We start from the raw sequence: 26,617 nt of genomic DNA, 5'->3' as shown, positions 1-26,617 counted from the left end.
GGTACTGTAGAAATTTGGAGTGGCCAAAGGATGGCCAGGTAATGCCCATCAAAATGATTTGGCTACCTTAAAGCCTCCTCCTTCATGACTTTTTATCTGAAGGCATATTAGCCAAGAGTGGTGTGTGCAACACAAGATGTGAGTGGGTGTGTGTCTATCAGCTTGTGAGGTGCATGGGTACCCAGTAACTTGTCACGGGAGAAGTGCATGTATGACGGTGGAGAGCTGGGAAGGCCAGTAAAGCCCTGGTGGGGTGGCATAACAAATCAAGCAAATTGCAGTGACAGAAAGACTAGGCACATCTGGTGAACATCATGCCACATCATGCTCATATTCATATGCCCATGCTTTGCTCCTGCACTTTGCTGACTGGTACCTCCCTTCTCTCCATCTCACCCACTTACATACTTCCTCCTGCCCAGAGCTCTCTGCTGAACTCCAGTGAATTGTTCTGTTCCAGTTTCTCTTAATGGCTTTACTGTCCACCAGAGCCTGTCAGCCACAGTGTTTCACGCACCTCTTCCCTTCTGCCCCTCTATTTCTCCTCTAACTAATCTGCAATAATATGCCTGTCACAACTGTTTTTCTGCCCTCATCTTTGCTACTCTGTCTGCAGACAGCCCTACTGCCCTTAACATGATCCAGTTGTTCAATCTCTCATCCCCTTCAAAAAAAGACCCTGGAGATATCCTACAGGAAGGATGCTACAATAAATGTGCATACACAATTTCTCTTATAAATGGAAAGAGTAATAACACATGAAGTCATGTTTAAATAACTTCCTCCCAAGCCCCAAGAGACCTCCGAGTGGTAGGCTGCACTTCTATCTTCATGAAGAAAATCAATAGCAGTGCTATATTGCCATTGCGCTCCGACTTCCACGTTACTCATCCCACCTGTACAAAGCACAGACTGTGTTCAAGGAAATGGGTGCTCTCAGGGGAAGAAAATGGCTTTGTGCATTTAAGGTAATGATATCACTTGAGGTTGCCATGCAAACAGTTATGGATATGGAAATCTGTAGTTTTGTCAATAGAGCTGGAACCTGGGGACCTAGCTTAAGAGTTACAGCTTTTTTATAAAATGTTTCCCTAATTTACCCACAGAGCTTCTTTCCAGAAACAACAGTTGCTGTACCTAATTAGCATTAATTGCCTTGTTACAGAAGAGCAACTGGGAATAGTACAGTACTTGAGTTACTGACAAAAGGATACACTAATGGCATTGATTCGTCCAGTCTACTTCAACCTTCCCTTATTATTCTGTTTTCTGTATGAAATGCTTAGAAGTCACAAGCTGTGAAGCAGACTGGGAAGAGATGATGCAGAAAAGGAGCCACAGATACAGGCAGGTACCGAGCCATTCAGCCTATGCAAGATGCTTGCTGCCTGCTCTGTTTGGGACTGCATCTCCCAGTGTCAGTTTTTCATCTTGACCCGTGGCAAGAGCAGCCCTGGAAGGGGATCTCTGAGTGAGGCATCCTTTTGAACAGCACTGGGATAGGTTGCTCTGCTGTGTGCTTTGTGGCTCTTTGATGGAGATGCTTTAAAACAAGCTCTGAACCCATACCCAACCCCAGGAGAGGGGGGTTAAATAACTACACAGATGGAAAGATCAGTTTCAGGAGCATGGGGAGATAAAGGCAGTCTGTTCTTTACTGGGATTAGAGACCATCTGTAAAGTTTCAACCACAAATGCACAAATTTTGTTATGTTGAACCCTGAGGGCTTTGTGGTTCTCACCTCACTGACTGATATTCCCAGTACTACTCCTCCCTGACTGTACAGCAGTTTAATATCTGCCATGAATGCGCAGCAGCAGGCTGGAAGGCAGGAGCTAACACCACAGCTTGTGTTGTCAGCCTCTGTCCCCAAATGGATTATATCTCCTCTGTTCACTCCAGTCTCCACCAAGATGGGGCCCAGCCATAAATTAGATCCTCAGTTTTGTCCAAGTCAAGCACACCAGGGAACAACATGCTATATTTCTTTGTGACAGGGTTTCTGCTGCCGTTTTACCCCTACCAGAGTTGCTTGCTCTAAGTGAACATCATTCCAGTTGCTTGAGGTTTTTGAGAATCTTTTTTGTTAACAAGCAGGAATTAATCCAATAGCACAAGTAATTTGGTGCTTGGAAGTGGACGTACCTAATTGGTGTCCCCAGGCAGAATCCCCATCCCCAACTAGAGACTGTGGAAGCCAGAGATATGAACTCCTCTGCTGTCACTGCATAAAATCTTAGGATGTTTGTACATGGAGGAGCAGAGTGATGGAGTGATGAGCAACAGGTAGGGATTGGGCCCTTTCCCTCAGGGCATGGCTTTACACTGCCACTGTTCATGTCTCCACATGCTACTCTCCAGTTCTGGGTACCAAAGGGTTCCCTTCTACTGATCAACAGTAAGCCTCTTAGCTTACGCAGAACCAGCAACAGCGTCTTGCAAAATTCAAGGACAATCCCTGTCAACATCTCACATGGAGAGGTGGGACTGATACAGGAAGAGGCAGAAGCAGACAAGAAGCCTTGGTGGTCTCATTTGAAATCTCTCCTTGAAGGGTGAGCACTATGGTTATTTGTCAGAGAACAGCTTTTTCTACCGAGACTTCCTTCACCTCTCCCTGAGCCATCTGCTTGGCTCAGGCCCCGCTATGGCCATTCAGTTGCTCTCATCTCCTTCTTGTCACACAGAAAGCCAAAAGGCCGGGCTGGGGTGACTCAAGAGGCTTTTATGACTACCCTAGCAATAGGTCCAGGCTCCCAGCGAGCAGAATTTCCTTCCCAGCAGTAGCTGGGCTGTGGCTGACCTGCTCTAAGAGCAATCTGTGCTGTGTCTCCTAGAGAAAAAAAAGCAACGTCCTACAATGCAGCTGGCAGGAGGAAAGTGTTAGTACCATATTAATTAATGAAACAGCTCTGTTCTGTTAGTGTTATGACAGCTTCCTGCCTCTTGAAGCAAGGAAAGTTTCTGGTTAGGCTGGTAGATTATATAATTGAGCTACAGCAGCTTACACCAAAGGCAACTTTGTGATGCTTACTTCTCCTTATGGGGCTGACTAGTATCAGCCACTATGTTTTTTGGTATTAAATTAAATACCAGCATGAGATCTAAGCTGGGAGGGGAACAAAACAGTAGATAGGAAAGCAGGAAAATTATCTGCTACATTTGCAATTCAGGTAATTTTTTTACAAGCAGCTTTGCAAAGAAAATCTAAAACAAAAACCATAAACACTTTCAAACCTGCATCAATATGAACTAGGCTTCCTCTTGGTCATATGGCAGGAGACCTCATCTACATGTAGTTCACTCAGTCTTAAGGTGGGATCCAGTTTGCCTAACTTAGACACTCTTTTCACATACATTTAGGCACCCCACTGAGCAATCTTCCATAAACAGTGCCTTATTCTCTATCTAGTCCAACGAGAGGATGTGCTTACATCAGAGGGATGAAGGGTGCTATGAGTCTGTTTGCTTCTCTCCCATATGTTCATCTGCAGATGGGGATGCAGGAGATTTACTGCCAAGCTCCCAATGTGGTGGATGTGCTGATGAAGATGCCACTGCCACAGTCGCTCATCACTACAGTAACCTGTTCTGCAACAGTCCAACCAATTGCCACGTTGCCCATTCTGTTTTAATGCTGTCACATCACTGACTGCTAGGTAAGACAGACAGACTGTCTGGATGGGGATTTCAGCGCAGAGAAGGGAAATTAAAAATGCAAAATAGAAAAACAGATGGCATAAGCTTCGTTAAAATAATATCTCATCTCCTGGGGATCTCATGGAGATCTGTTGCCTTCCAGTGGACATGAAGCCCCTGAGATTTACACTTGGGGATTATTCTGTTCCTCCCTCTCTCTTTATGACAACTCTCTTCTGTTTTCAAAAGGCTTGCTCCATCTGGATATGCCTCCTAATAGGGATGTGCTGGAGACATCTCCTAAGCACTAATGGACACCCAGCCCCCCACAGTGCTGTCAGGAGCCTCCTTATCAAGTGATTTGCAAGAAAACAAGCAGCATGGCTGAGCCCTGAAGTTCCTGACAGAAATACAAAGTAGGAGTGTTAGAAAAGTAAGAATTATATAATTAATATGGATATAATATCAATAAGGGTTTAAGATTTTGAACTACACAAACCGGGAGAAGTTATTTCCCCTTGGTGTGAGGTTCTCCACTTTGTTGATGTGGCCCCAGCAGCAAGCTAAATGTTTTACTATTCCACTTACAAACCAGGTGTAACCTTTAGGAAGTCACTAGAAATATAAGCCACCTGGTTAGTTTTTCTTGTATCTAACTGACCCCCAAGCAAACGTGTGACCATGAAATGTATTTATTCAGGGGGGAGATACAACCAAGGAAAAGACCATTCAAGCAGTGGAATAAATCTGTGTTCAGTGCATGCAGCACAGCACATTCTTTTTGTCATGCTTCAATCACTGTGGACTCTGGAAGCAAAAGTTGTATTCATGCTGGGTTGGTATTTAATTGAGCTCATTTGAACCAAGCTTACAGCAAGCACATATGACAGATTTATATATGAATCTTCACAGAGTAAAAAAATGACATTTATCAACTTTCCAGCAGAGCAACTGACATTTGAACAATTGATTCTGATTTAACAGTGAAAAATGTCGCTATCCATATAGAAAACCTGCAATAGGATTAAACCCCCAGTCGCTACCATCCCCAACAATGGCTCTGCCAGTTAAGCTATTAAACATTTATGTACTACCTTAACTTTGCCTAGGCTTAAAGAGATTAAAAAACCAATCCAAGTTCTGACGAGTTTAATGCAGGAGACAAAAGATCGAGTTGGAGGAATGGGGGCCAGAGCCAGGAGACACAAGCCATTAAACTGTTTGAAAATTGTAAAGGCTGAGCAGATTTTAAGAATAACAGCAGCAGGAGCTGATGTGGATTAAAGGCATGTTACACTGGCTACAGATAATACTGTTAGTCTCATTTTGCCCCAGGTAACCTAGAGCTCATCTGGGTATGGCTAAGAGTAGAGAGTTGATCAAAATGCCACTAGATATGTGTTCACCTAATTAAAGAGGCACACTGTATCCACAGGCAGAGTGGTGTTTGAGCAGACTTCTCTCTGGAGACAAGGCAGGAAGATGCTCGTCAGCCTTGTCAGACAACTCCTCTTAAGCAGACAGATTTCACCCACTATTACCTTCATAACCATATTGTGGTCAGCACTGAGTATTCACTAGGAAGGAGCACTAGCTGGAAAGGAGGTCCTGGCAATGGTACACCTCTATCTACTGGAAAAACTATTCAGACTCTTCCAATACCTCCCTTTGCCTCTTTACTAGTGGACAGCAGCATTCAGCAGTGGCTAAGTGGAATAAAATTGTCCCTATGTGGAAAAGCAGAAGTTCTGGCAGAAGGACTCATTCTGTTGTATCTGATCCTTGGAAAAAAGCTGGTAAACTCTGTAGAAGTGTGACTACGGCATATTTTCATGTATTAGTCCATTTTAAAAATTAGTTACCTTGCAATCAACTATGTAACAGGCTTCCTCTTCCTAAGTCACCTCCAGTTGGTAAATTCCAGTTTACAGCAGACTGAGTTTCTCCTGTCATATTTTTCTCATTTCTATTATTCCAGTTTACATGTTTTTTCTCTATGGCATTTCTGAGTCTTTGTTGTACTGATGTCTCCCAAATATAGAATCATAAAATCATTTAGGTTGGAAAGGACCCTTAAGATCATCGAGCCAACCATTAACCTAGCACTGCCAAGTCCACCACTAAACCATGTCCTCGAGCACCACGTCTACCTGTCTTTTAAATACCTCCAGGGATGGAGACTCAACCACTTCCCTGGGCAGTCTGTTCCAATGCCTGACTACCCTTTCAGTGAAGATGTTTTTCCTAATATCCAACCTAAACCTCCCCTGGCACAGCTTAAGGCCGTTTCCTCTTGTCCTATCACTTGTTACCAGGGAGAAGAGACCGACCCCCACCTCGCTACAACCTCCTTTCAGGTAGTTGTAGAGAGCAATAAGGTCTCCCCTCAGCCTCCTTTTCTCCAGACTAAACAACCCCAGTTCCCTCAGCCTCTCCTCATAAGACTTGTTCGCTAGACCCTTCATCAGCTTCGTTGCCCTTCTTTGGATGCGCTCTAGCACCTCAAATTGCTCTCCAACCTGATTCCTGATGTTAAATTATCCAAAACAACTATTTCAGTAGTAATTATCTCTTTAATAACATTAAAGAACTCTCTTGGTGGTGAAAAAGGATCCTGGTGGCATATAGCATGCTGGCAGTGATAATATTTTACTAGACTGTGAGTTGTGCTGTCATTAACACATACTGCTACTCCCTGCCTTTTCCTGAAAAGCAGCCACTGGTTTTAGAGTGCTCATGACTGTGATTGCAGGACAGATCTACTGTCCCAATGCACTCGCTCATATCCTGTATCAGTAGCTCAAGGTCCTCCATTTTGCTGCATAATCTTGTTACATTTGCATATCCAGCTTTCCGTCTTCTCCTCCCTAGTCACTCTTTCAGTGAGATCTTGCCTATTCAACCACTTTCTTTTCCTTTGCCATCCATGGGTCTACTCTGTGACATTCCTTTCTGCACTGCCATGACCAGATTTGTTTGATTATTCAATTTACCACATGCTCAGGCAGAGCCTTGAGACTGCACAAGCACTTCCCATCCTTTTTCTGGTGTTTCTTTAAGGTTCCTCTTATAAATGAGGCCAACACCAGTGTTTGCAGTTGCAGGTCCTTGGGTAAAACCTATTTATCAGAGAACATCTCTTCATAATCATACACCAATGCCCAAACTTCCCCAAATCTTCTTCAAACCGTAGCTGTCTGCTGACCTTCCCTGTCACTGTAGGGGCCAGAGTTATTCCACTGAACATCTGGGCACCCACTTCTTTCAGAGCCTTCCCCAGCATGGCATAGAATCATAGAATGCTTTGGGTTGGAAGGGATCTTTAAAGGTCATCTAGTCCAACCCCCCTGCAATGGGCAGGGACATCTACAACTAGATCAGGTTGCACAGAGCCCCGTCCAACCTGACCTTGAATGTTTCCAGGGATGGGGCATCTACAACCTCTCTGGGCAACCTGTTCCAGTGGTTCACCACCCTCATAGTAAAAAAAAATTCTTCCTTATATCTTCCTTATATATAGTCTACTCTCTTTTAGTTTAAAATTGTTACCCCTTGTCCTATCGCTACAGGCCCTATTAAAAAGTCTGTCCCCATCTTTCTTATAAGCCCCCTTTAAGTATTGAAAGGCCACAATAAGGTCTCCTCAGAGCCTTCTCTTCTCCAGGCTAAATAACCCCAACTTTCTCAGCCTTTCCTCATGGGAGAGGTGTTCCATCCCTCTGACCATTTTTGTGGCCCTTCCTCTGGACCCACTCCGACAGGTCGACCTCAACCAGCTCCAGCAGCATCCTGTCAATGTCATTTGTTCTGATGTGAAGGACAACCAGGGGACTGCTTCCTGCTCCTATGGGAAATTTTCCAGACTTAGATTCCCATGCTCTGAGCAAAAAGCACACTATTCCTTTGACCTGTCCCTTGTCAGGTTCTTGAGTCTGTGTGGCACAATAGTGGCTCAGGTTTTGGAGGCAGGACAACCATGTGTGGATTGCTGTCCTCTTGTAAGCATTAGCCTTGTGAGGAAGCAGAGTATTGTGCTAATATGATTCTGCTTCCAGAACTTCAAAAATATTGCTCAGAAATAGCATGAGTATTTCTATGTGAACCTTTACAAACCTACAAACCCTCCACCTCACAGTAACACAGCTCTGTCTTTTCCTGGTAGTCCAAGTCTCTGATCCTTTCCCTTTTGTTTGCAGTTATCCTGTCTTCTCTTCTTTTTACAGTCCTTCTATCTTCATTCTTTTTCTGGCCAAGCCTTGATCTTAGCTTGATAAAAATCTGTAGGTTTAAAAAGCTATGCCTTCCTTTCAAGGCATAGGCTCCTTCCTCTACCACAGCCCAAGATAAAGGGTCCTTGCACATTTGTAGGTCAGTTCCCTGAGCAGCAGAATCATACTGATAAACCACTCTGTGAGTTGTCTGAGCTGAGCTGGCATGCTCAGCCACATGCATGGAGATCTGCATATGATCCCATGAGCACTTCACCATATTTCAGACCTTGGATTCAGCCTTTTCACTCTCCATCAGCAAAGACTCACCTAATTTCACTTGAAGTGGGGATGGCTTATAGTTCATGGCTACAGTCTCTCCCTCTCTCGTATCACAATCTCTGTCCGAAATAGATGCAGCTGTTGGATCCTGTTAAGAAAGAAAATGAAACAAAACAGAATGGTTTAGCTAAAAGTTATGCAGTCTCTTCTCTAACTGGCTGTTAGGTGAGTCTATTCCCACCCACATTCAGAGAGAACAGAGAACATGCTGGTGTTTTGAACGGCTGAAACCTAGGGGCAAAACAAAGAACTTTGGAAGCACGTTTAGTATGCTAAAAGTACCTCTGGGAACACCAAATTTCAACATCTGACTTATATGATGGATGACACTGGGAATATAATATGGAGAGTGGGTCACCAGCTCAAATTTAGCCTAGGCTGGCAGTAGTCCGAACCATTTTCATGTGATGACTCTTTGGGGTGTTGTATGAAATGCATTTACAGTTTCAGCTGAGATCCAAGTGGACCAGTCAACCTCATGATTAAAACTAAAAAGCTTGTGACCAGCTGTGTGAAAGTCGAGCTCAGAAGAAATGAGGACTGAATGAGTAGGAGAATTCAACCTCCGGTCCCTCTTGGAGAGGAATGAAGAAGTCTGTACTTCCCAATCTGGACCTATTTTGTGGCTAACTGGAAAGATTTAATTTCAGTATCTCTCAGCACAGCACCTTTCACTGTCACTGAAATCCCCCCTAAAACCAAAGCTCCACAAACATGGAGTCTGCCCCATCGTGCCTACTTGCAGACAAGCTAATCCAGGTAGTGTTGTACTCTATGGTACAGTGCATCAAAGGATTCAGACAGACAAACTACCAATTCGGGCAGCTCCAGCACTGATGAAAATATTTAAAGTCCTTTCATGGCAAACTTCAAACCTGTTGGAACTGTCTCTATTTAGCACCATAGTGAAAATTAAAATTGGTTTTCAAACATGTTCACTTCTTCCCACCAAGAAGCTAGAAACTAAATTGAACATGCACATATGGGATGTGTAAGGTGGTAAGTGGCAGGCCACCACCCGGGTCCAGGCTTCCCAGATGAGAACCTTTTCTCTGACAGTCTGGGAAAAGGCAGGTGTCCTGGTTTCAGCTGGGATAGAGTAAATTTTCTTCCTAGTAGCTGGTATAGTGCTGTGTTTTGGATGTAGGATGAGAATAATGTTGATAACACACTGATGTTTTAGTTGTTGCTAAGTAGTGCTTACACTAGTCAAGGACTTTTCAGCTTCCCATGCTCTGCCTGGTGCACAAGAAGCTGAGAGGGAGCACAGCCAGGACAGCTGACCCAGACTGGCCAAAGGGCTATTCCATACCGTATGACATCATGCTCAGTATGTAAACTGGGGGGAGTTGGCCGGGGGGCAGTGATCGCTGCTCGGGGACGTGCTGGGCATCGGTCGGCGGGTGGTGAGCAATTGTATAGTGTATCACTTGCTTTGTATATTATTATTGTATCATTATATTATTATTATTATTATTATTATTATTATTATTATTATTATTACTACTACTACTACTACTACTACTACTACTACTACTACTACTACTACTATTCTATTTCATTTTACTTCAATTATTAAACTGTTCTTATCTCAACCCACAAGTTTTCTGACTTTCACCCTTCCAATTCTCTCCCCCATCCCACCGGGGTGGGGAGTGAGTGAGCGGCTGTGTGGTGCATAGTTGCTGGCTGGGGTTAAACCACGACAGCAGGATACAGCCGTTTTTAAAGAGCATGACAATAAGAGCTGGATGCTTCCTAGCATTATTGAACACAGCCAAGTCTTTGGAGCCCCAATCTGCTGGCTGCAGGAAGGTATGGGAGTAGACATGTTATGATAAAGGACATGGTACGATGGCCAGATACTGCCTCCTGTGTTGGTGCAGTCCAGCACTTGAACACATGAGCTCCCACATGGAAGGAATCCACAGCCAGCAGTTCACATAGCAGGGAAAGGGCCTGGCCACCTGGACTAGCTCAAGTTCAAACTGTTAAAATTATACTTAAACTCTTTAAATCAAAACCAGCCCCTACTTTTCTTGGAAGCTGATATGCTGACAGTAGCTTCTCCTTGTGGGTAACCTGCCAGTGACATTAGACATCCATTTGCATGAACAGCAGGAGGGGAGAAATGTTCTGAGGTGCCTTTGAGGATCTGGACTCCGGTCCTGGACCAGAGGACTCAGCTCAAACCAACAGAAAAGGCCAGCTCAGACCACACAAACAGAAAAGGCTTCCTAGATCACCAGAGAAGAGAAAGATGATTTTAAAAGAGTGATTAATTCCATCCTTACACACTCATCTTAAAAGGAGACGAGTCCATCCCTGGAGATGTGTCTTCCTTTCCCCCTACTGACTACAGAGGAGGCCTGGCAACTGGTGGAGACTGCACCCCTGCCCCTGACTCTGGAGGTGAGGATGATGAAGGACACACCATCAGAGTCCATAACAATGCCAGTCCACACCAGGAATTCATCTCCAAGGTTTGGAATGACACATTTCTGCCTCAGCAGCACTGCACATCTACAGCAGACCCACAGGGGAACGTGTTACTGCCGCACAACAGACTCATGACTAGCGCAGAGGGATCACAAAGCACCAGCAGAGTCTGGGCAACCACCACTGCGTGCATGGGTCAGACCCGCTCCCTCCAAAGAGTAAAATGGAACCAAAAGGAAACCGAGCTGGGCCAGAGACAGCATCCCCAGTGCCAGCATGTATCTATCCCTGGCCCAGGAGCGTCAAAGGCACTGTCATATTTCCCATCCATCACTTCATATACGTTCTGCAGCAACACACAGGACTGCGCAGTAACAAACCCTAGCTGCAAGAAGACAGCATTCCCACAGCAGCTCGGCTGGAGCATCCTCTTTGCACGAACACGCTTTGCTTCTGTGAATACTGAATGGGCGCATTTCTCTCTCTATAGCTCAACCACCCAGAAAAACATTTACTTGACTAATTAGCCTTCTGCTTGTGAATGCCTACAAGCACACTGAGATTCACCACGGGCTTTCGCTATTGGAATTCACTTGGTGATTTTGTCCTTTTTTACAAGCCTCCCTAGACCGATGCATTCAGCTCTGACCCCAACATCAAAATCTCAGCTATGTGGTTTGACCAGTCCCAGGCCAAATGATGTGAACAGAATAGAATAGAATAGACTACTTCAGTTGGAAGGGACCTACAAGGATCATCTAGTCCAACTGCCTGACCACTTCAGGGCTGACCAAAAGTTAAAGCATGTTATTAAGGGCATTGTCCAAATGCCTCTTAAACACTGACAGGCATGGGGCATCGACCTCCTCTCTAGGAAGTCTGTTCCAGTGCTTGACCACCCTCTTGGTAAAGAAATGCTTCCTAATGTCCAGTCTCAACCTCCCCTGGTGCAGCTTTGAGCCGTTCCCATGCATCCTGTCACTGGATGTCCACTTCCCCTCCTCAGGCAGCTGTAGAGAGCAATGAGGTCGCCCCTCAGCCTCCTTCTCTCCAAACTAGACAAACCCAGAGTCCTTAGCCGCTCCTCATAGGACATGCCTTCCAGCCCCTTCACCAGCTTTGTTGCCCTCCTCTGGACGCATTCAAGGACCTTCACATCCTTCTTAAATTGCGGGGCCCAGAACCGCACACAATACTCAAGGTGAGGCTGCACCAACGCTGAATACAGAGGGATAATCACCTCTTTTGACCGGCTGGATATACCACGTTTGATGCACCCCAGGATGCGGTTTGCCCTCTTGGCTGCCAGGGCACACTGTTGACTCCTATTGAGCCTGCCATCAAGCAGCATCCCCAGATCCCTTTCTGCAGGGCTGCTCTCCAGTCACTCCTCTCTCAGTTTATGCTTGTGCCCGGCGTTGCTGCATCCCAGGTGCAGAATCTGGCATTTGGTCTTGTTAAATTTCATGCCACTGATGATTGCCCAATGCTCCAATCTGTCTATATCCCTCTACAAGGCCTCTTGTCCCTTGAGAGAGTCAGCAGCACCTCCCAGTTTAGTATCCTCAGCACTACTTGCTAATGGTGCATTCAACTCCTGCATCCAGATCGTCGATAAATATATCAAACAGAACTTGCCCTAGGATTGAGCCCTGAGGAATGCCGCTGGTGACCGGTCGCCAGCCAGATGTAGCCCCATTCACCACAACCCTTTTGAGCCCTGCCCTTCAGCCAGTTCTTCACCCAGCGCACCGTGAACCTGCTCATCTCACAGTTGGACAACTTGTCCAGAAGGATGCTCTGAGGGACAGTATCAAAAGCCTTACTAAAATCCAGAAACACTACATCCACCACCTTCCCTTCATCCACCAGGCGGGTGACCTTATTGTAGAAGGATATCAGATTAGTTAGACAGGACTTTCCCTGTTGTGAACCCATGTTGACTGTGCCTGATGATTGCATTGTCCTTTAAATGCCTTTCAATAGCACCCAGCATGATCTTCTCCATAATTTTTCCAGGAACTGAGGTTAGACTAACAGGTCTGTAGTTTCCTGGGTCTTCTCTCACTCCCTTCTTGTAAATTGGAATAACATTGGCTAGCTTCCAGTCAGCGGGGACCTCCCCAGACTCCCAAGACCTTTGGTAGATGATTGAGAGGGGTCCTGCCATAGCATCCGCTAGCTCCTTCAGTACTCTGGGATGAATCCCATCAGGCCCCATGGACTTGTGAACATTCAGCTGATACAGCTGGTCCCTTACAATTTCGGTGTCCACAAATGGAAAGGCACTGTTCCCACACTCGCTGTCCTCCAACTCAGGGGACCGGGCAGCCCAAGGTTGATCAGTATCATTAAAGAATGAGGCAAAAAAAAGCATTGAATGCCTCCGCTTTTTCTTCATCCCTATTTGTCAGGTGACCATCTTCAACAAGTATCGGTCCAATGTTTTCCTTAGACCTCCTCTTGCTATTAACATACTTAAAAAAGCCTTTCTTGTTGTCTGACACAACGCTGGCCAGTTTCAACTCTAGTTGAGCTTTGGCCTTTCGTGTCTTCTCCCTGCATATGCGAACCAGGGCCCTGTAATCTTCCTTCAAAGCCTGACCTCGCTTCCAGAGATCATACCATTTCTTTTTCCTCCTGAGTTCCAAGAGGGGTTCCCTGTTCAGCCAAGCTGGTCTTCTGCCCCACTCGCTTGACTTGTGGCACAATGGGCTTGCCTGCTCCTGTGCTTTTAAAAGGTGGTTCTTAAAGACTGACCAGCACTCATGAACCCCTAAGCCCTCAAAGGCAGATTCCCAGGGGACACTGCTAACTAGCTCCCTGAGTAGCTTAAACTTTGCTCTCTTGAAAACCAGGGCAGGAACTCTGCTGACCTTTTTCCTCATTACACCGAAAATTTTAAACTCAACCATTTCACTGTGGCCAAGACAGCCACTTACCATTACATCTCCCATGAGACCTTCTCTATTCACAAACAACAAGTCTTTTCTAGTTGGCTCACTGAGTACTTGTGACAAGAAGTTATATCTTCCACAAGCTTCAGGAATTTCCCAGACTTGCTTGTCACAGCAGTATGGTATTCCCAGTTGATGCCTGGGAAGTTGAAATCTCCCATAAGGACCAGGGCTACCGATCCAGAGATTTCTCCTAATTGCCTATAGAATAACTCATCAGTGCTATCATCCTGGCTGGGTGATCGGTAGCAGGCACCCACTACGACATCTGCTTTGTTTTCCATCCCCCTAATCCTCGCCCAGAGGCTCTCACCCACATCATCCCTAACCGTAAGGGCTGTACAGTCACACCTCTCCCTTATGTATAGTGCGACACCTCCACCTCTCCTGCCCTGCCTATCCCTCCTGAACAGCCTGTAGCCCTCCATCCCAGCACTCCAGTTGTGGGACTCATTCCACCAAGTCTCACTAATACCAAAGACATCATAGCTCTGGGAGCTGACGGATGCTTCCAGTTCATCCTGTTTGTTTCTCATACTGCGTGTGTTGGTGTACAAGCATTTCCAATGTATTCCTAAACCCTCAGTGCTCCCTGGAGCAGCATAAATGTTCCCATTAGCATTGCCACCCCCAGGCAATGCTATGCCAACCTTTGGCTTACCTTCAGCTCTCCTGTTGGTATCCCCTTCCCCCATTGATTCTAGTTTAAAGCTCTCTCAATCAGTCCTGCCAGCTTATGCCCAAAGACCTGTTTTCCCCATTGGGGCAGGTGGATCCCGTCAGGCCCCAGCATACCTTGTCTCTTGAAGGCTCTGCCATAGTTATAGAAACCAAAGTTCTGGTGGAGGCACCAGTCCTGGAGCCAGGTATTTATGTCTTGGGCTTGCCCGTTTGTTCCAAAGTCTCCCCCCATTACTGGGAGGATTGAGGAAAACACTACCTGTGCTCCCGAATTTTTTAGCATTCTTCCCAGGGCCCTGAAGTCTCTTTTGATTGACCTCAGACTTTCTGTTGCAACATCATTTGTACCCATGTGAAAGAGCAGAAATGGACAGTAAGTAGTCTGTGATTTCTGTCTGCTCACTGGGAGGGGAACACAACATTCCCAATCAAAAGGCAAGTGCTGAGATGTGGCTGCAGGGGCTCTAAATGGCTCTGGGAATTTAATACATTTAAGGGTTTTTTTTGTTCCTGAGGCCTCCTTATGTCTTCATTCCTAGGGAAAAAATACTATGTTAATGTTAATATTGGTGCATGATTAAAACCTCAGGTCTTATTAATTAAACTGAACCAGAACTGCACTGAGATGACTTTCTACTGTGTACACCTGCAGTCGGTGTAGCTCAACTCACTGGCAGATAATGAGGAATTTGGATCTTTGTTTTGTTTCAAATGGGGGCAGAAGAGAAGTGCCAGTCTGCCTTCACGTGCCACAGCGCTTGTGCTGAAACGCCCCCTTGGAGCCCTGGCCACGAAGGGTCTGTCTGACTGCCACATTCATGCTGAACAAAATGCAGCAAACAGAAAGGTGTAAGCTGTGGAAAGGGAACAAGACATTTCAGAGATCTGTTTTCCTAATAAAAAATGACATTTGCAGCACAGGGAAGAAAGTTCCTTTTTTTAGATGATGATGTATGACTAATCCTGGGAGTCTATGGTAACAGAGGAAGCACCAACTCAGTAAGTAGACCAAATACTTTGGGAAAGCAACTGAGGGACAAGGAAGAAAAATGGGAGTAATTACATGATTTCTGTTAAGATTTCCCTCTGAGAAACCAGCAGCACAAGCAATCCCTGGTCCTTTTCTTTCAATCATCATAGAGTATATTTAACATCCTATTTCCCTTCAGGCTCTTCTCACATACATAAGCACCAGCTATCACTATTATCACATACAGTTATAGGTTTGGTATCTTGTGCTAACTTTACATGACCTAAATTGGATCGTTAACATTGCAAATTAGAGAAATGCCACACTGCACTCCCCACTGCTTGCAGCACTTGCCAAGCGGCTGCCATGCAATAACTATTTAAAACCAGCTATTAACTGAGGTATGTTTTCAGGATGCTCCAATACCAAAACATTTCCTTCCCTGTAAAGGATATATACATGAGAGCATTACACCTTTCCTTTTGTACACACAGCTCTGAGGTGCAACATGAGACATATGAGTATTTAAGGCAATAAAGCATCACAAATTCCTTGGTAGCTGTTGTAAGAGTCAGTTTAGCAACCAGCATCTGGCCAAACCAGGATCTCAAAACTCTCCAAACAACTTTACAACTGCTCTTTAAACCTCAACTCATGAGGGAGGATATCCTCAAAATGATTAAAAATTGAGACGTGTCAGAGCCAAGGTCACAGTGTGTTTGGAGGATGGAGGCAGGAACAGGAGCCCGGGCTCTTGGCTACATGCTGTAGCTGCATCCTATAGAAAATTGCAGTGCTCTGCACAGCCCTAGTGCTACTCATAAGGGACCACAGCAGGATCTTGTAGTGTCTGAATTCATGCTTGTGGGTTAGCGTTTAGAACTTCTTTCAAAGGTGTGTCCCATCTTTACTCTTTCAGAGCTTTAAAGGAACATCACAAAGATGAAAAGTCTATTTTCAAAGACAGAGTTGAGTTTTCCACCTGAAATGAAGACAAGCAGAGACTCTCCCGCATGGCAGAGAGGAACTGTGCTTCCTTCCCATGGACAACCCCAACACCTGGAGAAACTGGCTGGGAAAGTGCAATACAAGTGGTGCCATCACTGCTGAAATGCCATGGTCATGGGCATATACAGAATGGTTTATGGATCCTCTCCGCACACAGCTAGGCTATTCCAGCTGTACATGAAAGATGAGATCAAAGCTTGCCTGAAGGAAACACTAAAAATGTTGGCTGGTTCTGGCAGGTACTGCAGAGATTATATATTCTGACAAAAATGTCCCGGCACAATACAAATGACAGTAGGAGAGTCCTGTTCCAGTGATGCAAGTTCCCTCCAACATCCTGGAGATTGGATAATCGCTTTCATAGGCCATGGACTGGATCCAGCATGGCAAATCCAACATTGCTAAGCTTTCAGAGCCTCTGGCTGTAAGAACAATAGCAGGAAAAGCCAGGACAGCTCCACATCCATACCTTTCAACAGACCAAGGGCTCCAATCAGTGGTTCAATGTCACAGCTATTACTAGCATACCTCTGGGGCCACTCGTTCTTTTCCAGTTAGCAGTTAGGACTCTTTTTTTAAAAAAGGCTGCTGATTTTTACATGTTCAACTCCTATACACATAAGATGAATGAGGTCTTGCTTTTTGCTCCTGGAATACCCCTGGCACCTTTAATCCAATCCCTCAGATCCTTTTCTGAGCTGTCTGATTGCTCTTCCTGTTCACTCCTCCATTGATCATTCTTCATCTTGCCTTTCTCCTGCACCTAGTAAATCTCCCCTCTCTCTGAGGGCAGGGGTGTCTGGCTCTGAAGGCTCTCTGACTGAGGTCTCAAGTCAACGGCAAGACCCACACAACTGACAATGCCGCCTGTCAAGTGTCAGCTTGATGTCAGACATTTCTGGAATGAAAATGAGATGTGTGAAGACTGCAGAACTTTTTTTTAGCTTCTGGATTCATGTCTAAACCACAGGATGCCCCCTCCATCGCACACCTACTTTTTGTTTGCCAGACCTATTACCCTTCAACCCAAGGCACCCTGGGCAGGCTGTTTGCTGTCTAGACAAGCTGAGTTTGTACGCCTCCAAGTTTACTCAGCCTGCACTCACAAGCAAGGGCTCGGAGGGATCTTTCAGCAGGGAATCACTGCGTCTCCCTTCAGCTACTCAGCCAAAACTGCCTCAGGAGAGTTAAAAAGTCAACAGCATGGAAATCTCAAGGACTCAGCACCATGCTTTCTAAGGAATTTGAAGATCTGGGAGTGCTGCAAATGCAAATGCAAACAGTCAGGATGTTAAGGGAAGAGCAAATACCTGTGCATTTGTCCAAGATCAAAGCCACCTCTGGCCCCAGGAAGGAGATTGCAGAGAAAACCAAGGAAAGGAGACAGGCTGTAAAGCAGGATCCAAACAACCCCTGAAGGAGCACTGTGGGGGCCCACCACTCCAGGACAGAGGTTTCAAGAGATTTCTCAGGAATAATAATGGATGCTCAGTGGCATTCAAAGCTCTCTAACAAATCTAAAAACATAGACTCTTCCAACACAACCCAAAAGATGAGCAGCTGCCCAAGGCTCACACACCAAGCATATATGTCACACTGCAGACAGGTGGGGATCTCAGCGGTGGACACCAGCTTAGCCTGGACGGAGCAGGGGACTCTGCCACAGCCCATGCTTTTCTACCCACCCAGCACTGCCTCCTGACCCCACAATCCAGGCCTATGGGTTCAGCCAGGATTTTGGTGGGCAACACTAACGGCTTTGAGAGGGCAGCACCAGGCAAGCGGGACTGCTCTTGTCCTCACCTCGCCATGCTCAGGTTTGGACACCAGTTCAAAGTCATCAGCATGTTGCCCCAAGCATGGCCTGAGAGGTCACTTGCCCGTCCTGCAAAGGTGGATCCCAGCGTTAAAACCTCACTGATTTTTCTCCACTAGTAGAGAAAACAAAGCCGCCAAACCAAGTGCTCAGCAGCCCTTTTCTCTTTAGCGCAATGTTTTGAACTTGTCCCAAGAGATGGAGAGCTCAATCATCAGGTTTCCATATTTATATGGAGAGAGTTTCTGTTTAGCCAAGCTTGTGACAGAAATAACCCTGCAAACAGCAGCAGGAGCAGCAGCACAGCAAACACGTCTGAGGGGTGGGGATGAGAAAGCCGAGGGAGATCTCAAGTCGCTCTCTACCTTGGCACAGCTTTCCAGCCCTGAGTGAGAAATTGTGAGGGCACAAATCATTTTGGCTTCTAAAATAAGAGCTTGCCCCACCCCCCACGCCTATGTCTCCGTGACTAATTAGCATCCGGGGGATACAGATTCTCCTCTGATAAAGCACTGTTTGGCTCCCCTTCTCTTCTCCCCTGACATGTTTGTACTGGAAATATCCTCATTATGTGACTAATCAGGGAAGCTAAGACAAAGGCACAGGAGCTGACAAAGGGAAATCACCGATTTTTATAAATGTGGTTTAGAAATTATTCTGTCTCCAAAGGGCAGGGACACTTCTTCCCCTCCTGATCCTGAAAAACAAGTGCAAAATTGAAGTCCCTAAAGAAAAAACTATTTTTATTCCCGGAAATAGCAGCTCTTGTCTTCTCCCCTATTTGCTAAGCTCACTCCCAATTCCCTCAGTTATTGCAATGCTGCAGTTTATGCACTGCGAAGGGCCTGGAAAGCCTGCCAGCCCCACACTGCCTGCTGGGCTCGGCTCAGCAGCACTGCCAGATGCTGTGGATGGGAAGTGATAAGCATGGTTAGTGTTTTACCACATTAAGCTTAAAGTCAGCAGCATATAAAATGCAAGCCACATTCCCGGCTGTCCCTCAAGAGCGTCTGAAGATATTTAGTGCTGTTATCTTTCACATAGTACAGCGGACTGAGCAAAGACCAGAGCATACCTTAAACATTGAGGCAAACTGGGCTTGGCAGAAGCTGTTTGAAGTAAAGGCAAGCAGACACCATTTAACTGCACGAGGAGAGAGTTTTTAAAGGAGAATTTGTTTCCCCTCTGTGTTCCCTGAAATGGAGCTGGTCTCCATCCGGCTCCAGCTTGTCTCCTCAGCCTCCTGTTGACAGTGCCAGAAAGAGATATCAGGCCAGACCAGACGGCTTCTGCCTCACTTCTCCTTTGAAAGAAGTTCCTTTATCAGCTGAAATCAAGCCATCTGTCCCTGGCCCCCTTCAATGAGCCACAGCAGATTGCAGAGCACAGGAGGAAGCACTGCATGAGGTGGGAATAGGAGGTCGAGGGAGCTCATTGCATGCACAAAAAGCCAAACCAGATCCCTGGTTGAGCTGGGAAGGGAGATGAAAGGGTGACTGCAGCATCGGTGCTCCTTGGGACAGGCTCAGGCACATGTTTGCTGGCCCTTGCTCTTTATTCAGCTCCCTCTGGGCTGCTGCTCCTTCTGCTGTGGAGACATGGACCAGCCTCAAAGCCCTGTGCTGGGGCTCCTGAACTCCTTGCTGGAAGGCAAACTGCTGCGAGCCATGAAGAGTTTTGCCTGCTTTGCTCGCTGGGTGTGACTGCCCAAATCTTTGCATTGTGACAGTTTTTTTCAATTGCCAAATATCTACTCTTTGGGATGAAATTTTGCACTCTGGACATTTCTCTCAGCCTGATTTTAAAAAAATATATAATTTAATATATATAAAAATACATTTTTTTTGTTGGGGTGGGGTGCTGGGAACACATTTTGTCACCCTGAGCCCTCCCCTCTAAGTGATATCCCTCTCAGCAACTGCAGTCCAAGGCTGAGGCTGATGAGGGCAGGAGACTGGCAGGGGATGAGCAGGGAGGAAAGGCAGGGTCTGCCAGGAGGACTAGAGCTGGCTGGAGAAGGGGATGGGGGAAACAGACTGGATGGGTAGCCAGGAGGGGAAATAGGAATGGCTGAAGGATGTTCCTAGAAGAACAGATCCAAGAAGACAAAGAAGAGACAGGACAGGGACAGTGAAAGGCAGTCAGGGTTAAAAGCACTAGAAGACACAGCTGTCAGACATCTGTGATATGATGCATCTCCGTACTCTTCCAGGGCTTGCACACACAAAAGACAACAACCAACCATTGCTGTTACTCCCCCAGCTGGTCCCAGACTACCTTTGAGTGAAGCTCCAGAAGCCTTCTTGCAATGAAGAGAAATCAACGGGATTTAGGAACCTAACTCTCTCTGTGGCCTGAACGTAGCTAAGGCTGGTGGCATGGAGCTGTGCGCTCAGAAGGCCCTGAACCATGCTGGTGCTGCTGTGCCAGGCCACGCTGGGGTTTCTTTATAGTCCATTTCCCTCTGTTAAAACTGCAGGGAACTGACATTAGAAAAAAACAGCAGGGCTGGTTTGCCAAGCTCTCAAATACAGCTACTGCAGCCTAATTTGAGCCCCTGCAACCTATGTGCTAAAAAACAGTCTTTAATGACATACTCACATAAACCCTTTTGCTTGGTAATTCAGGGGCCAGCATGGACCTATGCTGGAGATGAATCAGGGTTATGCAATGAAGGAACAGAAGCCCAAGCATGTAATTTCTTGTAGAAGTTGCAAGTCATGTAGGGAACAAGGGAGCATAGCGCACAGGAGGAAAGATGATCTTGTGGTTATACAACGTGGGGCTGTCCTAGAGAACTGAGACCTTTACACTCTTACATGAAACGTGCCAAGTCTCTAAAACCAGATTTCCCACAAAGGGTCACTAATAAGGTCTCCCTCCTTTGCTGGGCTCCTGGATCACAGCCCTGGAGTGTGATATGCTGAGTGCTTACAAATGCTACCAAAGTGAGCGGGAGCTGTGCTTTGAGTAGGTGAAAAGCTATGAATCAGGAGAGGAAAAAAAATTAAAATCATCAGGCGATAGGTACATTGTGCTGAAAACCCCAAATGACATTCTGGCTTTAATCAGTCTCTGTCTCGAGCCCTTATCTGTTGAGTCACAAGATCATGAGGGAGAGAGAAGGGATTTTGAAAGGGCTGGGGGGGATCTGGTGAGGCTGTCTAATCCATCCCCTCGCCTAGCTGGAGCACTGCAGAGATGAACAAGGACTTTGTGAAGTGCTCAGACACTATATGTCATGCCAAACGCCATGGAGCAGCCCAAAAAAATGACTTAGTCGTCTGCAGGAATTTTGGTTTTATGCCTTTTTTCATCTTGTGCGTGGCTCTGCCATGTCTTTCTGTAGCGGTAGGCCTATCCTCCCCTCCTGGTGCACTGGTGTTTACTGGTGCACTGGCATGTCTTGCAACCTTGTCAGGTTCCTTGCCAGCATCACCCCACTGCCTGTATAGCTGTTCTCCACTGAGAGCTGGGAGAGCAGGAGCAGGTGAAGTAAGAACAAAGGAACTATTACAACACATCAGAGCAGCAGCCCTGATCTTTACCTCGATCTTACCAAAGCCCTGCACTCATTCACCCCAAACGAGGTAAGAAATCTCTTTTGGGATGACCTGGCGCTTGGGAAAGTTCCCTTTTAAGCTCCAGTAATTAGAGGGCTGCCAGAGATGCTGAAACATGAATGTCTATTCCTTCTCAGACTGTTTATTTTTACTCTGGTGCAGATCTGGGCATCCTCCTTATCCATTAACTGGTGTCTTGTGCCAGTGGGTCCATAAGCTATAGGAATGGATTCGTACCCCAGCCTCTCCCCTTCACCCCACTGACTCAGCTTTGGGATCAGTGTCTTGCAGTCTCACTAAGTTCTTAAAATCTTGTGTTTTGAAGTAGGAGTTTGGGTATCTACTAACCCCTTCTCTCCTTTTTCTAGCTCCTTGCTTATTTTCCTCCTCCTAGCATGCCTCCTACTATTTGCTTCTTCAAGAAAAAAAAAGTCTCAGTATTTTCACTGTCTCTTTATTTCTTGTTACAGACCCCCCAAACTCTTCCTGATTCCATAATATCCTTTTTAGGATGAGTGATCAGAAACACACACCATGTCCCAAGCAATGTACTACTGATCTAGAATGGCTTCACAGTTTTTTGTCTGCATTTTAATCTCACTGAACTTTTGTTTGCCTTTTTGTCTCTGTCACCACACTGCACAGATGACTTCATTCATGTTCCCTGCAGTGACACTAAGTTCTTTTCCCCGTGTCTCAGCTTTTCTATCCTCCTTTTCAACTTTCAAAGTGGTTTTGCACAAATATTTTATATTTGGGAAAACTGAGATCCAGAGAGGTGAAGCTGCTCAACACAAGAGCAGGAGAGCTGGGTCCTCCTCCAGGGTTCTGTCTCCTGTGATAAGAGCATTTTCATAAATGCATTTCTACTGAATACATTTGATAGCATGCACCAGAAAGCAATAAGTACCAATATTACACTTCAAACTACACTGCAGGGGAAAAAAAGTGGCCAGGAGCTGCAGTTCTAGGATTATATTACAGTCCTGAAAAGTGGTCCCTTCCTGCGAGCATTTGATATTCAGCAGAAAATTACATAAACAAATCACAAGTCTCACAGGCCAGACTGTTCCTCAGACATTTTAAAGGTTGGGCTCAGTATATAGGCTTGTTTCTTCATCCTATCATCTTCCTTTTCCAGCAAAATGATTTTCCAGAAATGCCTTGTGAACTGCTTCATGCTCTTTGCTCAGTTAATGTTCTTAGGAACTTACTCCTTTCTCATTATCATCCAAACTACTGTAATTCAGACAGAGCTCCCCAATGTTTCAATTATGTTACACATCCCTGATCAATGTAAAGAGTCGCCTATCTACCAGTCTGTCACATCTGACAATTTCTTCTCCCTATGAGTCTCATTTACATAAGGAGCTCACAATAAAAAGGGGAAGAGCAACACATGATCTTAAAAAGCAAATAAAAAAATGCACAACTTTTCTCCTAAGGTACCTTCTCAGTTGTAAATTTGGAGGCTAGGTCCATGTTTGTGTCTGTTTCTTCTGCTGTGCGCACTGTATATGGAAAAGCGGAGACTAGAAAAGAGTCAACAAAACGTAAGAACGGGGTCATGTGCAAGGATTTCAATTTGGTTTGTAAGTTGCCTATTGTCCTGGTTTCAGCTGGGATAGCGTTGATTTTTCTTCCTAGTAGCTGGTATGGGGCTGTGTTTTGGATTTAGTATGAGAATAATGTTGATAACACACTGATGGTTTAGTTGTTGCTAAGTAGTGCTTGCACTAGTCAAGGACTTTTTAGCTTCCCATGCTCTGCCAGGTGCACAAGAAGCTGGGAGGGGGCATAGCCAGGACAGCTGACCCAGACTGGCCAAAGGGCTATTCCATACCGTATGACATCATGCTCAGTATATAAACTGGGGGGAGTTGGCCGGGGGGCAGCGATCGCTGCTTGGGAACGGGCTGGGCATTGGTCGGTGGGTGGTGAGCCAATTGTACAGTGTATCACTTGCTCTGTATATTATTATTATATTATTATTATTATTACTATTACTACTATTCTATTTCATTTTACTTCAATTATTAAACTGTTCTTATCTCAACCCACGAGTTTTCTGACTTTCACCCTTCCAATTCTCTCCCCCACCCCACTGGGGTGGGGGAGTGAGCGAGTGGCTGTGTGGTGCATAGTTGCTGGCTGGGGTTAAACCACTACAGTCCTTTTTGGTGCCCAACGTGGGGCATCAAGGGTTTGAGATAATAACAGATTAACCAGAGTGTATTAAGGAATTTGTATCTGTTAACAGTTGCTGGTCATAATATTGGTTCATCTGTTCCAGGTATTAGTCTACCTGATCTGCACCATGCTCTTGTTTTTGCAGTACGTGTTAAAGATTGGTGTTGGGTTTTGCAGTTTGCTGTGCTCTGCAGTGACTGGTGATGTTTTGCCTGGGAGATTTTTTATTAAAACACTGACCTTGAGCGCTATCTGGTATTTGGGTTCTGTACTGAAGCCATTACTGTACTTTGGGTACCACCTCATGGAGACAATTAGCAATTATACCTCTTCCTCTGAGAGGCTTTTTATGGAGGAAATACAGAATGGCACCTTAGTTGTTTTCTTCTATGATGTTTCCTCCTTCATTACAACAACTTTTCAGTATCTTGAGCATCCTTGGGTAGTTAAGATATATCTATTGGTAGTTCTTGGGAATATTGTTTCAGTTTTATCTAAGGTTAATAAGCAGTTTAAGAATATCATCCAGAGATCTGCTCCAAGGCTGGATAGTTATGAGTGGCAGGGTGTGTGGGAGAGCATGGGCAAGTACCTAGGACAGTGGGCACCTCCAATGTTTTGGAACTTCACCCCTGAACAAGTGCAGAATCCTGAAAAACTTGTAAAGTATTTGGAAAAAGTATGTTGTCACCCTGGCAACTCCAGAGAGACACAAATCACTGCAACGTGCTGGGGCCTGGCCCATGCCTACCAAGCCCTATTCAACGCTATTCAGAACCCTCAAGGGGAAGAGAAGGTCTCTGGATCTGATGACAAAATGACAGATGCTGCGGCTGTGCCAGCCCCTGTGCCAGCCCCCGCGGCTGTGCCAGCCCCTGCAACAAGCACTGCGGCTGCGCCAACCCCCACAACAGGCACTGCGGCTGATCCAGACAAACAACCTGTGCCAGTATCAGTTGCCCCTGTACAGAAGAAAAAATACACAAGAAAATCAGCTCATTTAGTAAGGGCTGATGATGAACCAGGGCCATCAAGAGAGCAGGAGGAGGAAAAGGCGGAACCCATAAATGAGATGGTAACCACCCGATCACTGTCCCTGAGTGAGCTGCGAGATATGCGAAAAGATTTCAGTTGTCCTCCAGGAGAGCACATCATCACCTGGCTGCTCCGATGCTGGGAAAATGGGGCCAGTAGCCTGGAATTAGAGGGTAGGGAAGCCAAGCAGCTGGGATCACTTTCTAGGGAAGGGGGCATTGACAAAGCGATTGGAAAAGGGGCACAAGCCCTCAGCCTTTGGAAGCGACTCCTGTCAGGCGTGAAGGAAAAGTGTCCCTTCAAGGAAGATGTTATATGTCACCCAGGGAAGTGGACCACCATGGAGAGAGGTATCCAATACCTGAGGAAATTAGCTGTGCTGGAGGTGATTCATAATGACCTGGACAATGAGCAGTTACCCAAAGATCCAGATGAAGTCCAGTGCACACGACCCATGTGGCGGAAGTTTGTACGGAGCGCACCATCATCGCACGCAAATTCATTAGCAATAATGACCTGGAAAGAGGGAGAGGGACCAACGGTGGATGAAATGGCTAGCCAACTCCGACAATATGAGGAAAGTCTCTCTTCCTCCCTACGGGCCTGTGTCTCAGCTGTGGAGAAACTGTCCCAGAAGGTCCAGCAACTCGAAGAGGATATATCCTACTCCTCACCTGTACAGACCAGTATCATCTCAGCCATTAGGAGCAAGCATCCCTCTGTTCCAGAGAGAGGATGTAGTGGATATACACCACGGGGCACCCTGTGTTTTTATCTGCGTGACCACGGAGTGGACATGACGAAGTGGGATGGAAAACCTACCTCGACCCTAGAGGCATGGGTATGTGAGTTGCAAGGAAAAACAATCACAAAAGGTGGTTCTCCCAGGAAAATTGCTGCTCCGGTTTCCAGTGAGCAGTTCCCCAGAGAGAGCAGAAGGGCTGATTTTGTTTCTGATCTTAATAAAGGGATTTTTGATTCGCATTTACAAGAAGTGAGTAACGAATGCTATGACCAGGACTAGAGGGGCCCTACCTCCAGCCAGGTGGAGGAAAGGGACAACCGGGTGTACTGGACTGTGTGGATTCGATGGCCTGTCACATCAGACCCACAGGAGTATAAGGCTCTAGTGGACACCGGTGCACAGTGTACCCTAATGCCATCAAGCTATGAAGGGGCAGAACCCATCTGTATTTCTGGAGTGACAGGGGGATCCCAACAGCTGACTGCATTGGAGGCTGCAGTGAGCTTAACCAGGAAGGAGTGGCAGAAGCACCCCATTGTGACAGGCCCAGAGGCCCCGTGCATCCTTGGCATAGACTACCTCAGGAGAAGGTATTTCAAGGACACAAAAGGGTACCGGTGGGCTTTTGGCATAGCTGCCTTGGAGACGAAGGAAATTAAACAGCTGTCTACCCTGCCCGGTCTCTTGAAGGACCCTTCTATTGTGGGGTTGCTGAGGGTCAAAGAACAACAGGTGCCAATGGCTACCACAGCAGTGCACCAGCAGCAATATCACACCAACAGAGACTCCCTGATTCCCATCCATAAGCTGATTCGTCAACTGGAGAGACAAGGAGTGATCAGCAAGACTAGCTCACCCTTTAACAGTCCCATATGGCCAGTGCAAAAGGCTAATGGAGAGTGGAGACTAACAGTAGACTATCAGGGCCTGAACAAAGTCATGCCGCTGCTGAGTGCTGCCGTGCCGGACATGCTAGAACTTCAATATGAACTGGAGTCAAAGGCAGCCAAGTGGTATGCCACA

The 26,617-nt window shown here is 46.1% G+C and overlaps 1 protein-coding gene across 9 annotated transcripts in view; it reads right to left on the bottom strand.

Annotated features, from left to right (window-relative positions):
* LOC104008541 (protein FAM219A) overlaps window positions 1-26,617 on the bottom strand; it is a 130,307-nt gene that overhangs the window by 45,317 nt on the left and 58,373 nt on the right. For 7 of the 9 annotated variants that reach the window (XM_087760301.1, XM_087760302.1, XM_087760305.1 and 4 more), the window contains exon 2: window positions 8,179-8,278. In XM_087760301.1, the coding sequence (XP_087616427.1) occupies window positions 8,179-8,278 (100 nt within the window). Of the gene's footprint in view, window positions 1-8,178; window positions 8,279-19,136; window positions 19,288-26,617 lie in introns of those variants that run through there. The other 2 variants (XM_087760304.1, XM_087760309.1) reach the window with 1 other exon arrangement.

This window comes from Nipponia nippon, unplaced genomic scaffold, assembly GCF_047370975.1.
Source record: "Nipponia nippon isolate SJK-2023a ecotype South Korea unplaced genomic scaffold, ASM4737097v1 scaffold_22, whole genome shotgun sequence".
NCBI lineage: Eukaryota > Metazoa > Chordata > Aves > Pelecaniformes > Threskiornithidae > Nipponia > Nipponia nippon.
This window is presented reverse-complemented; position numbering and strand designations above follow the sequence as displayed.